The sequence below is a fragment of the Phaseolus vulgaris genome, chromosome 5 (genome assembly GCF_051622355.1).
Source record: "Phaseolus vulgaris cultivar YP4 chromosome 5, ASM5162235v1, whole genome shotgun sequence".
Taxonomy (NCBI): domain Eukaryota; kingdom Viridiplantae; phylum Streptophyta; class Magnoliopsida; order Fabales; family Fabaceae; genus Phaseolus; species Phaseolus vulgaris.
The window spans coordinates 34,314,675-34,334,824 of NC_143502.1; the positions used below are offsets into that span (position 1 = coordinate 34,314,675).

Consider the following 20,150-nt stretch of genomic DNA (forward strand, 5'->3'; position numbering starts at 1 on the left):
TCTTTTCTTCCTCGAAAACGAGGTGCATCAGCACGTGGGACCTTCACACGTACATGAGTGTCATCAATGGCCCCTAAACAATCCTAATGGTAACCAAAATTTCAGGTCTAAAAAAATACAAATACAAAAGACATTATGAGAATTGTAAAGGAAATTTGTAATAAACAAACCTTAAAGTACGAGAAAAATCGATTGTTGTGTAAGATTTGGGGTTGGACATCAATACCATCTGCTTGCTTTATGAATTGTCCTTCCAACATCAAAATTGCATTTAATACGTTGTGAAAGTGACGAGAAACTATTTCTCCAGACCGATGGAAAAAAAATGAAACACTTCGATTCTTGACGTTATGTCCAATAATATGAAGAAATTTAGCAACTTGTTCTTCAACTGTTGAACAATGTGCATCCTTAACAACTTCGGTTGCCCTAATTCGTTCACATAATTAAATGAAAACTTCTGGTCCCATGCGAATAATGTCACGAGAACGTTCACTAGTTTATGGATACACGTGAAATAGTTTATATTACGAATAACTCTAACCACTTTAAGTTAGAGTTATTGTAATAGCATTAGGGTTAGGATTAAGATTATGATTAGGGTTATGTGAAGAATGCTAATAGGGATAAGATGTACTTTAATCCTTATAATTATATCTATACACAACTAATACCACTACTAATAATAAAAAGAAGTAAACACATAATAATAAAAAATGTAAAAAATAAACATATAATAATAAAAAATATAAAAACAGTAAACATAACAAACACATAATAACAAAAGAATATAAATATAATTGTAAAAATTAAAAAACAGTAAATACATAAAATAAAAAATTAAACAGTAAAGACATAATAATAAAAAATATAAAAACATTAAACAAATAATAAAATATATAAAAGCAGTAAACACATAATATAAAAGAATATAAATACATTTCTAAAAATTAAAAAAACTGTAAACACATAATAAAAAATGTAAATAAATTTCTAAAAATTAAAAAAAGTAAACACATAATTAAAAAGTAAAAAAATGAAAATATATTTATAAAAATTAGAAACAACTATCACATAAAAAATTAAACAAAAACTATAAACTTAAGAAAAAAATTTAAATACAATTACTAAAATTAAAAACACAAAAAAAATTAAACAATTTCTTGTTTTTAAAAAAATTAAAAAACAATAAACACATAATAACAATATATATATATATACCGTCTCGTCTTCGGACGTTGACCAAAGTCAAAGTCAAAGTCAAAGTCAAACATATGGTGGGACCCATCCAGGGAGCCCAGGGAGGAAAGTCAACAGGTTGACCGCTTAAGGCGTCGCCAAGATGAGGCGTCGCCCGGTTGAGGCGTCGCCAGGTTAAGGCGTCGCCAGGTTAAGGCGTCGATGGTGTCGACCCCCGATACCCACGGGTAGGAAAGACCGTGGAGGGGGCGACACCCCGAGGGGCCCGGTACCTCAGAACAGTAGGAGAAAGGTGGCTCTAAGGCCATGGTTTTAGTACAGTAGGGGTAACCTGACTCGTGAAGTACCCATGCCACCTCTGGGAGACCCCTGGGACAGATACGACCCATGAGAGGGCCACGCCCAGGGGCGAACCATGTGCGTGGTACGAGAGGAAGGTAGATACACTCCCAAGGCGAGAGTGACTAAAGGCTGGTGCGCACGAGTTGGCACCCAGAAAGTCACCCCTTGCGCCAGATGCACTTCGAGGAAGGAGGACTTACACGATGAAATATCCCTAAGTTGGGTTACGGCGTTGTAAGGCCCTCCACGTAGAATAGCGATCAAGTCAGAAGAACACATGGCAGTAAGTACTGAAACATCAAGGTGTATAAGTTTCCCTGAAAGTTTGCTAAGGTACATTTTTATTCGGTTTACGTTTTGAACGGTTTAAAGCACTTTAAACGCTTTAAATGCTTTGAACGTTTTTAAACGCTTTAAATGCGCTTTAAGACGCTTTCAATGCTTTGGACATTTGAAAGGGGCTTAGATGTTTAAGACAAGGCACCAGACTCAGTTTTACATACACACACTCTAGTTGCTTGGGAGCGCACCCACTATACGCATAGGCAATTAGAGAGAAATTAGTTACTCAATCATTCAACCACCTTCAGAGCATCCGTTCACGGTGCTCCGATATGGAGGTGTGTTCTTTGATGTTTCTCGCTAGCTGACTTGATCGTCGGAGTGCAAACGGCCGCGAGGGTACTCACGGTGGCACAGGGAGGAGATTTGGAACAAAGACGAAGGAATCCTTGATATGCGGGTCTTAGCTACGCACGAAGCACAATCTGGTCAACCGGCGGGAACAAAAAAAAAAAATAAAAAATATATATATATATATATATATATAAAGAAATAGTAAATATATAAAATAAAACAAAAAGAAAGTGTAGATCCATTTATAAAAATTAAATACAGTAAACACATAATAAAAAACAAATAAAAGTCTAAATATATTTATAAAAATTGAAAACAGTACATACGTAAAAAAATAAACAACAGAGTAAAAATCTAAAAAAATGCAAATACAATTATTAAGATTAAAAACAGTAAACATATAAAAAAATTAAACAGTATCTTGTTAATAAAAAAAATAAAAAACAATAAAGACATAATATATATATATATATATATTTATAAAATTAAAAACAATAAAAATAAAAAACTAAGCAGTAAACACAAAATAATAAAAAATATAAAAACAGTAAAAAAAATAAGAAGAAGAAAATATAAATAAATTTTTAAAATTTAAAAGCAATAAAAAAATAAAAATAAATAAATACATTTATAAAAATTAAAAATGATAAATACATAAAAAATAAACAAAACAGTAAATACCTAAAAAAAAATTGTAAACAAAAATTATTAAAATTAAAAATAATAAACACCTAAAAAAACACATAACATAAAAAGACGTAATAATAAAAAAAATTAAAATAATTAAACACCTAATAATATAAAAAAATAAAAACAGTAAATTCATAAAATAAAAAACTACAAAGTAAACATAATAATAAAAATTGTACCGACCAGTCCTCGTTGACCACTAGTGATGTTGGGGCCACGTAAGCGGGGTACCACAACCGGCGTGGATCAGTATCTCGCGAGACACGTGCGCTAAGGAACCAAAAGAGTGGTCAGACATCAGTCACCGACGTGCCACTAGGCAGTGTGGAGAGGTCGGACATCGGGACTCGAACAACAGAGCTAGGCCATGAGAGGTGGATCCCAAACCACACACCAGTTATCAGTAAGGGAGAAGCCTAGGTCACGAGAGTCCATGCGTGTGGAGTGGATGACGCGATTAGGCGTAACACAAGTATAGGGCCACTGGAAAGGATACGACCTGTGAGGGTCACGTCCAGCGGTGAGCTGCATGCATGGCACGTGAACAGCTAGGACGCTCCCAAAATGGCCGACCACAGGTGCACAAGGAGGCATCCAGGTGGTCATCCTGTCAGAGGTTGCACTCCAGTTAGGGAACCCCACGCGCTAGGTTATCCTAAGAGTGGGTAACTGTGGCGCTGGAGCTCACCCCCGCAAGAAACCCATTTTGGGTAATGGAAACAGTGGAAACCCTAGTTTCAGTCTATATAAAGGGAAGTCACAAACTTAGCAAGGTACGCTATTCATTTGTGCCGCTTAACACACACAGTTACAGTCTTATGTTAAACAATTTTGGTGTTTCCTAGTCCTAAGATTGACTTGAGCGTCAGAGTGCAAACGACCTCTAGGACGCCCTTTGTCTTTGTGTTTTCAGGAGGAAAAGCACGTGCAAGCACCACAGGGATCTGGACGTGAGAGTGACGTAGACGCGCGAAGATGTTTTAGGTCAACCGACATGAACAAAAACTGTAAAATCAATAAACACATAATAATAAAGAAAAATAAATACCTTCAGAAAAATCAAAAACCATAACCACATAATAATGAAAAATAACTACATTCATAACAATCTGCAAACAAAAACTGTAAACAAGAAAATAAACTAAACAATAAACACATACAAAACAATATAAATATATTTATTAAAAATAATAACAGTAAATATATAGAAAATAAATGTGAATATATTTTTAAAAATTAAAAACAGTAACAGCACATCATAAAAAAAAACTGTAAATATATTTAGAAAAAAAAATTAAAAACTTACTTGAAGGTGAAGAGCACAAGAAGAAGCATTGCAAAGAAGAAGAAGAAGCAATGTGATGAAGAGAATGTGGAAAAAAAAAAAAAAATACATAACAGAATCCAACATTTTTCTCACACAAGGGAAAATCGATTCTCCTTCTACCTTCAAAAGCCACAGAATCGATTCTCCCAAATTACTTCTATAGAAAATCGATTCTGCATCTTTTGGAAAAAATGTAAAATCGATTATGCACCATCCAACCATATGGAAAATCGATTCTACAGCATATACAAAGATAGGAAAATCGATTCTACAGCATGCACAGAGATAAGAAAATCGATTCTACAACATCTACAATGATAGAAAAATCGATTTTGGAAAAAGATGAAGACAAACCAGTGCGCAAACCAGTGAGTTTTTTCTTGCTCAAACCAATTCTCTCTTGTTTTCTTGTTCTGGGCACAACACAACAATCAAACCTAATCTCATTTATAGCAAACACAACTTCAGTTTCACATTCACGGGTCTACCATTTTGGTCAAGATTCTTCTGCAAGGTAGCACTAGAGAGTCTAATGAAAAGAAAAGTCATTGGCTCAGAACTGCACCACAGGAAACTCATTCACATGTGCACAAAGGATAGGAAAGTAAAATGAAATGTGAATGGTTTTTGTCACGTGGAATCCTCTTAAATCTTCTCACTTTTGTGAGGAGGAGAAAAACTTCCCACTCTGCTCTCTCATCCGTGCCCACGCTTTCAAATAAACCGATCCAAACATGAATTCCACCCGTTCACCCCTCCCTCCTCTTGGTCATACCCGAAAACAAACCGTGCCTTAAGGTCATAAATTTCCATTTTGAATTTCGCCAACTAACCAACTGCAATAGTATCCTTGTTAGTTAGTGTTTATTTTCATAATCTGGCGTCAAATCCTTATATATTATAATATATTATAATTGTATATAACAAAAGTATATTATATATAAAATAGTTTTTTAATTATTGTATGTGTAGTAGTTAACTTAATTGCATGATGGTAAAATGGTTCCATGGGTTCCAAACTTGAGTTGGTGTCTTTAACTTATGAGTTCGTTTTAGTCCGTTTTACCTGTCTCGTTAAACTAATATTTTTTAACATTAAAATTAAAATAAAAATTATTTTAAAAAATTATTATTTTTTGCATTATATTGTCTCTAGGATGCAAATATATAATATAGTATTATAATTTCAATAATTAACACTTATAAATTAATTTTTAATTATTATTTATAATAAAGTAATTTAATAAGATAATAATTATTTTTATTTATTTGATTATAAATATTAATTAATCAATTAAAAACTTAGAAAATATTTATATAATTAAATATATAAAAATTTTAAAATTACAAAATTTTAAGAGAAATTTAAAAAACAAAATTAAAAAAGTTAGTAGGTTGACATGTTAGCTCATCAACTTATTCTTTAGTGGACCGAGTCAATATTTCTAGTTCACTTTGTTATGGTGGGTTAACCCACCACATTTTTTACGTTAATAGTCCTTTGAATAAAAAAAAATGGTTAGACTAATCTTGTTTACCACCTCCTACTTGATTAGTTATTAAAAAGGAACATAACTCATCTAATAGGTCAATTATAAGACTTATTAAAAAGCATGAATTAACTACTCATCAATAGTATTTGAAATCAAGTTAAAGAATAAATAAGATCCTCTAAGAATCCGTGGTAAATTAATAAATTGACCAAACTTAATAGGAAATTGAGTAATTTCTAGTCAATGGGGATGTCCAATACACATCCTTCTTGACGAGACTTGTCCACTCATACATTGAATTATATATTTATGGGTGATCCGATAGTAGGTAACCTGATAAAAGTAACAAACTCTTATTAGGATAGAGTCGGAATTGGACTTAAGTCTAGTTCAACTTTACAAAACCAACTTATAAGATAATGTTTAGATCCATTATGAAATATTTTTATATCTAGATGTGAAATTTTCAAAAAAAATCCAATCAAATGCATATAGTCACTCAACTTTAAATACTCGACTTAGAAGATCTAAACAATTATTTTTAAATTCCAAAGAACCATTCCTCTTTGTACTTATCTTCACTTTTAATTAACCTTCTTCAAAGATATCTATAATAGCATCTATTCAAAGATATCTATAATAGCATCTATTATTTTGAGTGTTTAGAAATGACTATGTCAATAGTTTAATGAAATCTTTAATATTTTTTTTTATATAATAAGCAATTCAACATAAATGCGCTTGAAAAAACTCGTAAGGTATTATGCTTATATTTTGTGTGGTTTTGAGTTTGTGGTGATAAAGGACCATGTAAGCTTCATTCTTGGTAGATATAGATGTAATTGCTAGTTAGCATTGAACATGACGTTGCTTGTTACTTGAAGTTTGGGTTATGATGAGGATAAGGTATTATTAATGTAGAATCCAAACAAAAATAGGTGATGGATACAGTTCAAAAAGTGGGAAGCAATTATGATTTTTCCTATATGTTTGTAGGGAAGGCAACTTGGAGAAAAAACAAGGAAATTTGAACCTTACCTCTCAACTTGCTCAAGTTGTTTTCTTTGCTTTTTACCTACTCACTTTTGCATTGCACTTCATCAAACAATTGGTTGATTTGAATTCTTTGTGTGATCAAAACAGGCTTATACAACTATAATGTATGCAACAATGATTTAATTAGCTCATGGAAACACTACAAATAACTAACCTTATCTCACTTTTTATAAGTTATTTTGAGCATGGATGAGGTTTTGCAAACTTCATCTACTTTTGATATCCTTACAAACTATGCAGCAGCAATAGATGATGTAACATCTCAAATTGCTACAAAAAAAAAACATATGAAACTAGATAGATACAAAAGATACTTTAACTATACATGAGGGGAAGTTTATCTAATATAATGCCAACATCATTTTCAAGAGTACCTTCCTTAGAACCCTACCTAATATGTCTTTGTTAAACTCTTTGTCAATAGAATTTGGATCTGCCTATAGGCTAACTCATTCTTCCATTTTATTGGTTTTTATAGTTTTTTTAACTTTTATAAAAAAATGTAAATTATACAAAAACTCATAGTTGTTGATCAGTGATAGAATATTTGTATATTATATAAAGATTTATATTCAAACGATTCTCTTTATCATAGCTCTATAAAAAAATTATACAACATTTCTTCAGATTAAACATCCCTCTTCACATATAATACCTACTTCATTTTGTTTTCTATGTTAATCTTTACTTTCAGATTCCTCTCCATAATTTGTTGCTGCTATGTATAGCACACCAAAATTTGGTAAACACCTGTATAAAATCCAAATTGAAAATCATCACACCATATAATGGACTAATATGCATGTAAGAAATCTCAAATTACATCGGATAACATTTACTAAATATTATATTATTTAATATTTTTTAAATTTTATTACATAAATAAATATACACTAAATTTTATATTAATGTGTTCTGATATGGATAATAGTCTTACATCGTTTAAAAGTTGAGGTCAAGAACAATTTAAGTATACATTCATAACATTTTAATACGTCTTTTAAGGATAAAACTATGATAGAGCTCTATACTCTAAAGCGGACATTAATATTTTGTTATTGACTCTAATAATGTTATTTCAATAGACCAACGATCGGAATAATATCTCAAATGTGACGATTGATGTTGATGATATTATCTCAATGACTTGAGATATAAAATTTATTTTTATTAAAAAATAAATTAAAAGCTAGTGACAGTTGTGTATATAAAAAATTGAATTTCAACCTAACTTATTTTTAAAAAATAGATTTATAAAATAAAAAATATTCTTATAAATTTACCTATCTTTAATCCATATAAAATTTTCAAGAATAGATACGAAACAAAATGTTATACTAGGTAAAATTTTATTTTTTTCGAAAGGTTTTGTTAGTTATATAATTTATTTTCAAGGGGCAAATGTTGATGAAAGTTCCCTTCCATCAGAAGAGCATTAAAAGATTAGGTTTGGTTTAGATGAGGATGAACAGTAACCTTAATTAACTATGGCTACGTCACTAGCATAGCTTCCTGCTCCAAGATATTTTGTTTATCGTTTAGTATCATTACCTTGTACATGAAGATGATCGTGATTATGGTGTATAATTAACCACATGATTTGGATTAAAATCATTATTAATCAATGTTAAAGCTCATCGTTATCGTGCCGTCGCAAGTAAGAAATATGATGATCTCATGGGCCGGTGATTGGGCCCACTTCTGCTAACCATACTTAATTATCCTTTGAAAATAAAATATTAGTTGCAATAATTAACGTGGAAAGTCTGCGTTTACTTTTGTCCTCTTTTGCATCTTGTTTGTTCCAAGATACAAGAGACAATTTTGGATTCTATAGTTGGTGGGATTCACAGTCCATACAATTAAAGACCATTTTTTCTTTTATTAAAAACTTTTTATAATTAGGGGAAATATATCAAGAGAAGGAAACAAATATTATAAATACAAAATATTAAAAAGTGACATATAAAAAGAAAAATATTAAATAAATAAATAAGGTAGTGTATCTATAGTAAATATTAATATTCTTAAATTAGTTTGTAACATTGATGTCTTTTAACAATATTTTTTTTCGCTTTATTTCTTTTAAAATATTGGACTTATAATATCTAGTTCTTGTTCTATAAGAGAGCGCATGCTCAATGATGAACGAGTTTGATATTTTCAGACTTTGTAGTTAATCATTCGTATTATTATATTTACCCAAAAAAGTTATTTAAATTTTCTACGAAACTTCTTAGTTGTTTTTATAGCAGATGGAGTGAGAAGAAGAAAACGATGGGACTTAAATTCATATTTGCTAGAATACAATATGTTATTTAAGAAAATTTTACTATATATTAATGAGAATTTCAAAATTTTAATTAGAAAAAAAAAGAGAAAAGGGGTTAATTTTACTATATATTAATGAGATATTTTATTTTAGAATTACAATTTTATGTGCGGTGTCTAAATTTATCTCACTCGAGAAGGAAAAAATACGCGAAAATATAAGATAAAAATATCAAAAAAATTAAATAAAAGTGTTTAGTGTAAAAAACTAAAAATAGTATGAGTCTTATATTTGTTTTTTTTTCTCTTGTTACTTCATCAAACACGTCCCTTTTAAATTGCATCTTTTTTTTTTCTTTATCTTATTTTATATTCTAGATAACTATAACTGCCCAGATTGATATTAAAATATAGATTAAATTATTAATTTGATCTTTAAAATATCTTATGTTTTGATAATTTAGCTCTTAAAAAAACGTCCTATTTATTTTATTATTTATTCAATGTGTAAAATGCTCTCTAATATATAGTTAAGTCCTGTTGGACTACTTTATTATCAAAATATACTTTTTACGAGAAAAAAATATTTCATTATTAAGCTATAATATTTAGGATTAAGTATGGCTAAATTAACCTTACTTCACGCATTTAGTCTTTATTTAAATTAGATGACAGAAAACGAGAAAGTAAAAAAAAAAGAAATAAAGAAAAAGAAAATAGAAATGAAAGAAAAAACTATTTAAATTAAATAAAAATAGTGAAAAATAATAATAAAATAGTTAAATTTATTTTTTATTAGGAATTTAATTTAATTTTTAATTATAAAAATAGAAAATATAAACATTAATAAAATATCTACTGCATATTTAATTATATAAAAAAATATTTCATTATGCAGAAAAATACCACATAATTGATTGCAGGTGTTTCTCTTATATGGAAAACGTAACTCCTCTCTTTTTCTCTTAAATCAATCACACTTTTCATATCTTTGAAAATAAATAAATAATCACATCTTACTCTTTTCTGCAACTTTCTCTACCTATCTATTAAGGAAGAAGTTGTTAATTCACTGAATTCCTGCTATATCATAACAAACAAGTTGCCAATTTACCAAAAATCAAATAAATGTGCTTATTAGAAAATCATTAGACGGTCAAAGTTATGGGAACAAGAAATCCTAGTGTTTGCCCCCAGAAGGTGGTGTGCCCTTGCTTCATAGATTGATTGATGTTAGTCAACATTATCTGCTTTCATTATTAGGGTAGGGACCCAGGTCTCTTCATACTTCCAACTTCCATCACAAGCCAACTGCATATTTAAGATCTTCATCTTTTTCTTCTTACTTTCTCTTTTTACATCTCTTAAAATTAACCATATCCAAAAAATAATATTGATACATACACACTGCAATACTGCAAAATGGTGCTGGATATTTAATATAACAAGAAAAAAGTGCATAGCATGATGGCATACAAACTACAAATGAAGTAATAATAGTATAAATCCATCCTTGGAGCTGAAAAACATAGCTCATAACGGATGGAACAACCGAGAAGGAAATCACAAAACCGTCTCCTTCTCTCGTGAATACCAACTACCTTTGCTACATTCAATACTAAATAATTATAGTGCAGAAAGAGTGAAGTAAAAACCTTAAAAGAAGGTTGAAAAACAGAACACAGTGAGGATGCTGAAAGGCCCGGAAATACAATGAGCCTTAGTACAGCAGAGATATCCTGAGAATGAATATTGTATTGGTTCACAGGTTGTGGTAAAAATATCAGCAACCAGTGAGAAGAAGTAAGTGAGAAATCATCAAAGTGTCCTATGCTGTATAATGGATAACTTGGAGAAGAAAATTAAGTTGAATCAATCAATCCTGATCCTTCCATAAGTAACCTGGTCCCATGTTATGTTCATGTCTCTGAGCATCATTGATCTCCTGCTGATTGGAATTTGAAAAAGGAACGTGAGATTGGTAAAGAAGATTATTGGTGGAATCCAAATCATCCCACACAGGGCTACCAGGTCCCCAAGCTGCAGGAATAGCATTGAACCATGCAGACATTTCTCCCCAAACAAGCTCCTGAGAAACCCCTTCACCTCCTTCTGCAGCAGCAGCATGAACCTCATCAGTGGCGTCACTCGATCCAATTCCCGAGTCATTCTCATTAGACTCTTCTCTTGGCATGTCACGACCTACAGGAACAGGTTCAAGTTCAGGCTGGTTTTGAGCAGGTGAAGAAGGTTCTTCTTCAACTTGTTTGTTTTTGTCCTTGTTGAGGAACAGTTCGGGGAAATTGAGCCTGGCATTTTCTCCTCGGAGTTTGAAGGCTTCGCGGTCGTAGGCCATGGCGGCGTCCTCCGCCGTGTCGAATGTACCTAGCCAGAGACGCGTTCTGTTTCGAGGAAGACGAATTTCAGCGACCCATTTTCCCCAATGGCGTTGCCTCACTCCTCTGTAGAGCTTGGTGGCGTTTAGGGGCTGCGTTGGAGGCCTAAACAACGGCCTTCCATCTGGCCCCAAGTGGGTTAACATTCCTCTGGGACTTAGATGCAGAGCGTCGCTCCAATACTGAAGAAGTTGCTGCGGATGCTGTTGATGATGGTGGTAGTGTGGAAGAGAAGAATCTCTGGCCATGATTGGTGGAAAGGGAAGGTTTTGTTGTTGGGAATCGAATGATATCATCTGTTGTTGCTGGTTTTGGAAAGAGGGGTGAGGGAAAGGTGAATTTGTGGCGCCGAATTGGTGAGGGAATTGCATTGGGTGTTGGGAACCGTTGAAGGCGAAAGGGAACACGATTCTCGAAGAGGATGAAGGAGGGGTAGAGAGAGGAGAAGGTTGAAAAGGGGCAGAAGAAGAAGAAGAGGAGGAAGATTGGTTTGTGTTATGGCGATCGGGGCTGCGGATTTTCTTCAGAGGTCTATTGTGTGAAATGGAAGTATCATCAAAAACTGGCTTCCATTGACGCCTCTGAGTGGTTGAACCCATGCCCTTTCCCTTTTCAACCTCCCAATCTTTGCCTTCACTTCCCTTCTGGGAACAATTGTTAGTTTCATCTCCCATATCGAATTTCCCAGTGTTCGCTGCAGCCATGAGTGTTTATAAATACACAACACTGCTCGCTCTCTCAAAACTAAAGCTTGTTTTGAGGAAGTTAATACGAGATGGGCGCTGTCAGAAAAGAAAGATTCGAATCAGACTGATCAAAGTTCAGGTGTTAGAAAAGAAAGACCGAGTTTCAGAATCTGGGTTTGTTCTGTTCTAACACTGATAAAATAAAAAACAGAATCGGATGCGAAAGTTATTTCCTTTAGAGCTACCCATATGCAATCTGGAGTGTGTAAAGAACAAAATCAAAGAAGAGAGAGCGAGCAGGGATGAACGGTGTGTAGATGAGTTTTTTATGTGGCAATTTGGGAGATGAGAAAGAGAAAGTGGGATGTTGAAAGCAGGGGAGATTGTGTTGTGAGGGAAAAAAGAGTGTTGGGAGAGAGGTTTATATGAGAGGCAGAAAGAGGTTTAAATTGAACTTTTATTTTAAGAAAAAATGATAGTAGATGGGTTGGCTAGAGTGGAGCCCACACGCTTGTGTCTTTGCTTCAACACCAATCTCTTTCTTTAGTTTCATTCTCGACCACCTTCGGTCACCTTTCACTCACGCACTCTAAGATTAATGTATGTAAGTTCAGCTTTCCACATGTTGCAACAAACCACCTTCGAACCCAAACAGTTACATAACTGTGCTGTTGTCCATGTGTTCGGATTCGATTGGTGGGATCATCATTGCTGAGATATTTCTTCTATACAAATTCCATTCCTAATCTACTTTTATTATATCTATTTTTTCACTACAAAGATGAAAAATAAAATAAATTTGTGAGACAAGATTCATGACTTGATTAAAAAAGCTCTTGCAGATTGTTCTGTTGTGAAGGTGATGATGATTCATGCACTTAGAGGAAAAAGATAAAAAAGCTAAAAGATATTTTGGGCAGGAGATATTTATGCTTTCAAATAAAGTATACTATGTGCTGAAGTATTTTTCAATTTCAGCAGCCCAAGGCTCGTCTAGCACACCAACAAAAAACTTATTCTGGACTCATGGTTTGTTCCAAGACCAAATATAGAATAACTAATAGCTCTTACCCAATTCTATTAAACTAATTCATGCCTTGTTTTAAAATAGAATAATATATTATCACACTACCAATTTTTTTTTTATAAAAAGCTTTCATGTTAGGCATCACTATGCTACTTGACATCTCAACTAGGCTGACACCTCAAGTAACAACAATCATTTGTCATCACATGAAAAAATATTACTAAAAAAAAATACAAAAATATGGGGGACTAGACAAAAACTCATATGTTAACAACAACGATACATAGTAGACTATACCTATTAATAAAGAATTCTAAGAACAGACTACATGGAAGTCTATTATACTAATGAAAGGATTCTCTATGAATAAATCATAAATTAGCCAACTTATCAGCACACGCATTCCCTTCACGAAAAATATGAATAATCCTAAACTTGATTTTTCCACAGTAATTAAGACAAGTATTCAATCAATTACGAAGCATCCAAGGAGCATTTGTCCTAGCAGTAAACGCAGCACAAACCAAGACAAAGTCACATTCCAGCCAAACATTAGTAAGACCCAACTTTTGAGTTTCCTCCAAAGCACAAACCAGTTTTTCATATCTCACTTTTTTTTAACCTTAAGCGTTGAGATAATATCATTATAGTTAATCACCATCACTAATATATTGTTTGTTTTAAAACTTGAAAATATCTCAATCAAATTTTACTATAAATCATTAGAATTTCATTTTGAGACGACTGATTTTAAATTCGTTGAGATAACATTATTAGAATCATCACAAACTTAGAACTCCTCGAACTTCGATTCGTAAAATCTCCATTCAATTTTTTCACAAAATGATTATAATGTTCCGACCTCCTTAAATCTATTGAGATATTATTCTTAGGATCATCACATCTGAAATAGTGTTCATTTTGAATCTTAGAACTTCATCACAATTTTATTCCTAAAAATCATCTCAAAAAATTAAGAGAAAAATATATATTTACATGTTTCTTTTGCTTCAACTTCTAAAAGTGTCAGGATAATAGTAAGTTATATCAAGAGATGAGTTCGTAAGTTATCTCAAGGGATGTGTTGCAATGACAGTCTCTTCTTATATAGTGTTTAGCACGTGAAAGTGGGGTGTTAGAAATTTCATTTAGCTTGGTTTTTATATATATATATATATATATATATATATATATATATATATATATATAATATTTTGTTTGTCGAAAAATTGGGTCGGATAAAGGTCTAAATTATTTTTATTAGGTCGGATTGTGCTTGATTACTTTGGAACATGTGCAGGCAGTGGTCAGTTTTGTGTTGTGCCTTTTAACAAAAATGATCAACCATGAACTTTTGTTACACTCATTGAAGCCTGTGATCGAGGTTGCTCTAACCTTGAACAACCGTGGGCGGTTATACATCATAGTGTTATGTTTCTAATGTGAAACAAAAATATTATTTACGTGCTCCATTCATCTTTGTAAAGAACAAAAAGTAAACATCTTCTTTTTCTCATAAATCAAAACTATGTAGATGACAATGCAAGAAAAGAAATATTATACATATACGAAAAGCTTGCTAGATTTTGAAACTAGTTCCTTTTTAAAGTTTAATTAAGTCACAGATTCAGCTTGCTTCAACTATGTTTATTACCATTAATTATCTCCATCCATTTTTGTCCCTTTTTTCTAATTATATTTGTTTTTTACAAATTTAAAGTATTGTTCATTAGTTTTTTTTCTACCCCCACTCATATTTAACAATTATGACTGCAGTAACTTCTCACAAGAACTAAAATAAATATTTTAATCCAAATACAATAATAATTTGTATTTATTAAATACTCTTTAATGTGTATATTAATCTTAAACATTAGTAGATGTAAAAAGCGATAATTTACTAATGGAATTGGTACGATGATGGAAATTATCGTAACGATTCTTTTGACCTGTGACGAATTTCTTAATTTGTAAAAAATATTTCACATATTTTTAAAACAATTGTTTTTAATTTGTACATAAATTAATTTTAATTTATATAGATTTTTTTTTATATTTTAGAATAATGCATAGTAATACTTAATCATTATGCTAACCAAATTGTTAATATTAAAAATGCTTAAAATGGATTGCACAATTATACAATTTAAATTTGGAATGAGGTAGATTTAACATTCAAACTTTTCTTTCATCAAACTTTATTGAATAGATACAAACCTCAAAGGATACCAAGAACATGGTGAGTAATGCATATTTGTATTTTAGTTAAACATAAATGAATTTTTTTCAAAAACAACAATGTTATTATTTTTTTAAAAATATTAAGTTATGTGAAATGTCGGTCCGATAATTTCATAAATCCAATAATTTTTTATTATAATAAACTTTAAATAATTCTAATACTATATTGAAAAGTTAATTTTAAACTACATTCAATTTTACAAAAACTAACTTATAAAATATTATAATTTTTTTATAACTTATTTATTAATGTTATATATTTATCTCTAACATCTTCAACCTAAAATGATTTTAGTTATTTTTTAAAAAAAATGGAGATACATTTTATGTGAAGGGAAATACAAATATGGTCATAGTTATTACGTGAAATTCTTATAGGTAAAACTCCTCACCATCACCGTTATTGGAAATCTCTCCACAACGAGAATGCTCATGAACTCCTCTTAATTTCACTACATTTTTTATATTGTAAAGTATATGGGTTCACTCTAAACATGTTCAGACAATCTTCAAAAAGAAATTAAGAATGTGTGTACTGAGAAGGTAAGAAAAAGGAGAAAGCAAAACCTATATTTAACTCTTTATTCTTATCCTTCATTGCCATTAGAAATTTTCACATTTTTGTACAATTTTTAATGTGATTTTTCTATAAAATGCACAAGAAATGAGTTCTTTTACAAAATATTTATAAAAAAATATCATAAAATATGAAGAATTTTAATGATCAACCTGTTTTACTAACATTTTTTATTATTACTCTGGTAATAACATCACAAAGTTAAGCTATTAAAGAGTAATACTAATTTAAAATCCTTAAACTATTGAGTGTGAAGTCATGACCAATTAAATTAGGCTAATTATACATCATGTTTTAGTAAGTGAGCTTAATTATTATGTTTCATTTATAATTTCTATTTTAGAGATTTTTGTATTTGTAATAAAATTTTAACAAATAAAATGAAAACCTAATTAATTACCCGAATCACGTTAAATCTTATGTTGTTTATTTTTTACAGTTGATTCGTGATTATGTGTGTTGTTTATGTGTGTTGTTTGTGCGTACAATTTTTTCTATCATAAACTATCATGTACTATCATGTTTTAAAACCAAAATTGGTTTAGAAGCAATTGGTACTAACCCGCGTGCGTTTTGTGTGAAAAAGAATTGAATTAAAGTGAGGTGTTCTTGACATGCAGCTATAGGGTGAGATGAATATGTTGCATAAATTTAGTGAAGAGAGTAACGTTGCGTTGCATGTGGGTAAAGAAAACCAAAGGTGAGTGAAGCAGAGGAAATTTGTGTGAGGTACAGGATCCACGTATTGCTCCCCTCACTTTCACTTTCACTTTCGGTGGAACATTGCAAAGGATTCAAACATTGAAACCACTCCTTCATATGCTTGTCGTTACAAAGTCAACACCATAACATTATTTTTTTTCATAGGTCGGTGAGATCGGCACGTGTCGGTGGTCCATTATAATCTTCCATCATTTTGTTCTCCTACTATAATACTATTTCTCACCTGTTTTCATTCTTTTAATATTATTATTACTATTATTATTCTTTTTCTTTTCGCTCAATCTCATATCACACCAAAATATCAAACCCAACACCTTTTCCTAACATACATCACAAACGATGAGATGAATATTTTAATAATGTTTTATTTATTTAGCTTCTAACATTGTTTTATTTATTAGAATAATGTTTTATTAAGGTCAAACTAATCAGTTGCTTCTTAAATTATTTCAGAATAATTAAAAATAAATTTATGAGTACCCGTCATTAGCCAACCGAACTCAATTTAAAACAAAAACTTCAAAGCTTACATTTCTTCTAAAATAAATTTCATTAACAGTTAAGCAATTTAGGTATCCAACTTTGGAAGCAAATGTGTTGCATTAGCTACATGATTTCATTATTTTCAACTAAAATGTTGAAATAGATTTGACTTTATCTCAAATCTTCCATTGTTTTCTACACAGATTCATAATTTCATATATACAAAAGTTCAATCACATAACTGCTAGTTTTTTTTTCAGATTTAAATGAAAACTAAGGAAATTTTGAAAAGGCAACGTATCAGAGATTCCAATATATGAAACAAAGGTTGATGGAAATATCAACATCATGCAGCAATATAAGAAAATTTCTTTGGATTTTAACACGTGGCTCCATTTCCTGTGGGATGAATTCAAGAAAATATCTATGTGGAAACATGAAAGATGCCTTTTCCATCCTTTTTTATATCAGTACCACTGAAGGAATAATGAGAACATTTTTTGGGGTCTTCTTCTTTGACCAGTAACACAGAATAATTCAAAATTCACCCACTTCTCTGTCTTGGTACGATGAATGTTTTGAGAATTTAGGCACTTTTGTTTTTATATGTTTAACACTCGCAAATGGGAAATGTGAAGTGTCTTCTCATACATTATACTCATACATTATATATCAAATATTATAGTTACTCAAAATTTTGAATTTGTAATATATTATCAGTATATATACTTTTAAAATATATTGTAAAAATAAATAACTTAACAGTTTTAATTTTAATCATATGGATTCCACCTGAACAAAATCTACTTAAAGATATTGTTCGCATCTTCATTAAAATAAAATATAATGATTAACGGATTAAAAATGTTTATTGATAAACTTTAATTGAAATACATAAAGGAAGACTGATTTATTGCTTTTCAACAATAATTTTGTTTGTTGTTTAAAACTTTAAATATGAATTAGTTAGGTAGCCAAAGCAAGACTACAACTTATTTCGATATATAATTAATAAGTTTCAGAAGCTTCCAAAATATGAGACACGTGTGATATGGGTTTAATTCAACAAACAATCATAAATAAATAAAAATATGAAAAAAATAAAATACTTTTTCTGTTAATTAATTTATAAATAAAAATTCATTTAAACTTTTTAAATTCTTATTTATATATATAAGTTAATTTTATTTTATGAAGAAATTTCTTTATTTTTTTTCTTTATCAACTTTTCTAAATACTCTCTCCTTCATATCTTATTTAATATATATATATATATATATATATATATATTTTTTTTTTTTCCATATTATGAATCATTTATGGTAAGAAGTTTTTGGGACTCCAGTATAATTGAAAATTTTACATTGACTAAAAATAAAAAATATTTCATAACATATAAAATATATAAATTTTATGGATCAATTTTATAAGATTGAGTTAAATTTAAAATTTATTTTTTAATATAGTATCAGAAATCTATCCTAATAAAAATATATTCTAACTTATATTATGTAACTTGTTATTCATAAATAATATGTGATAAGAACACCAAGTTTGTGTATGTTAGATTAAAAATATCTTTTATATATTGTTAGTTATCATGTTATAAATATCTGGGTAAAGATGGAATATTATAATGAGTTTCTATAAGGGTAGCTGGAGAAACAGCAGAGTGGACTTTTGTTTGAGGTATTGGAAGTTGCATCCTACTTCGTTGAAGCATTTGAATGTTGGAGAAAGTCATCGCCACTAGTGCCATTACATACAATACCAAAATCATGTTGAAGCCAAGTCAACTCGTTTATGGATTGGAAGTGCTCCAAACATGGCGCATATAGAAAATATAAAAATAAATGAAAAAATAATATTAAGTTTAGTTGATTATGTTATATAATTAAAAAGTACAATATTCTACATTAATTTATCACAAATATTTAAAAGTATCCATCTACTTCACATTTCGGCGCCTTTCTTTTTGCTATGTTATTGTTTATCATGTAATATAAGTATTGAATGGCTGGCACTAACAGACAGAAACACATAGAAAATGGGCCATTTTGGAGCACCATTCTTCTCTCTATAAAATTATAGTCAGGACCTTGCCATTGACAAATTAAAGATTATCTCATTTTGACTAATGCAACTCCAGCATGGGTGGAGGTTGAAGGGAATGGATAATATTAATAAACTAATTTCTCTCATTAATTACTTATAATGAGTAAAGCAAGGGAGTGATCTAAAACTTGGCTATTGCAACTAGGTGTTCATTTCTCAATGGCATATAAGATATATATTTATTATTAAAAATAATGTGGATTAGAAATAAAAATTGTTCCTGATATGGAGATTGACCTAAAGAACTATTGAAGGTTTTGTTTTCTTTCTTCCTTCAGACAGGTTGATGAGGCTTCGTTGTGATCCTTCTGGTCTTCACACTACTCCTTCGACTTTCAGTCTCGGGTGAATGTCAAATGGGGGAGGTACCTGCAGGAAGCACTCTGACGCTCAAGTCAGTAAAGAGGGTATTCGACACTCTAGTGTGTACAATAATAATGACGTACCTTTCTTCTTAGAATGTGCGCTATTTATATTATTTTAATGGGCTTACCTTATTGGACCCAATTAGTTGAATGAATCACACTTATGGTTGTATTACTTAATTCTTAATGGTAGTTTAGCTTCACTTACTTTGGTTTGAGCGTTAATGGTTAAATGTGTTAGTCGGCCAAACCGTCCGTGGGTCTCGGTCAGCTCGGTCAGAGAGACTGAGTCTCGGTCATCTCGATCTCGTCCCATATCAGTACAAAAATATTTCATTATATATATAAGTGAGTATAATTCGATTTTATAAAATTAAATTATGTTTAAAATTTTATTTTTAATATAATGTGAAAATCATTTAAAGTCTATTATTATAAGAGTTGAGATAAATTTAAAATCTATTTTCTAATAATTATTTTGAATAACTAACATTAGTGTAAAATACTATTACTACAAAATAC

The 20,150-nt window shown here is 30.6% G+C and overlaps 1 protein-coding gene across 1 annotated transcript; it reads right to left on the minus strand.

Annotated features, from left to right (window-relative positions):
* Window positions 1-10,428: 10,428 nt before the first annotated feature.
* Window positions 10,429-12,739, minus strand: LOC137835468 (ethylene-responsive transcription factor ERF053). The gene has a single exon (XM_068643992.2). It carries the CDS (start codon window positions 12,113-12,115, stop codon window positions 10,892-10,894), a length of 1,224 nt encoding a protein of 407 aa, XP_068500093.1. The 5' UTR covers window positions 12,116-12,739; the 3' UTR covers window positions 10,429-10,891.
* Window positions 12,740-20,150: the final 7,411 nt, after the last annotated feature.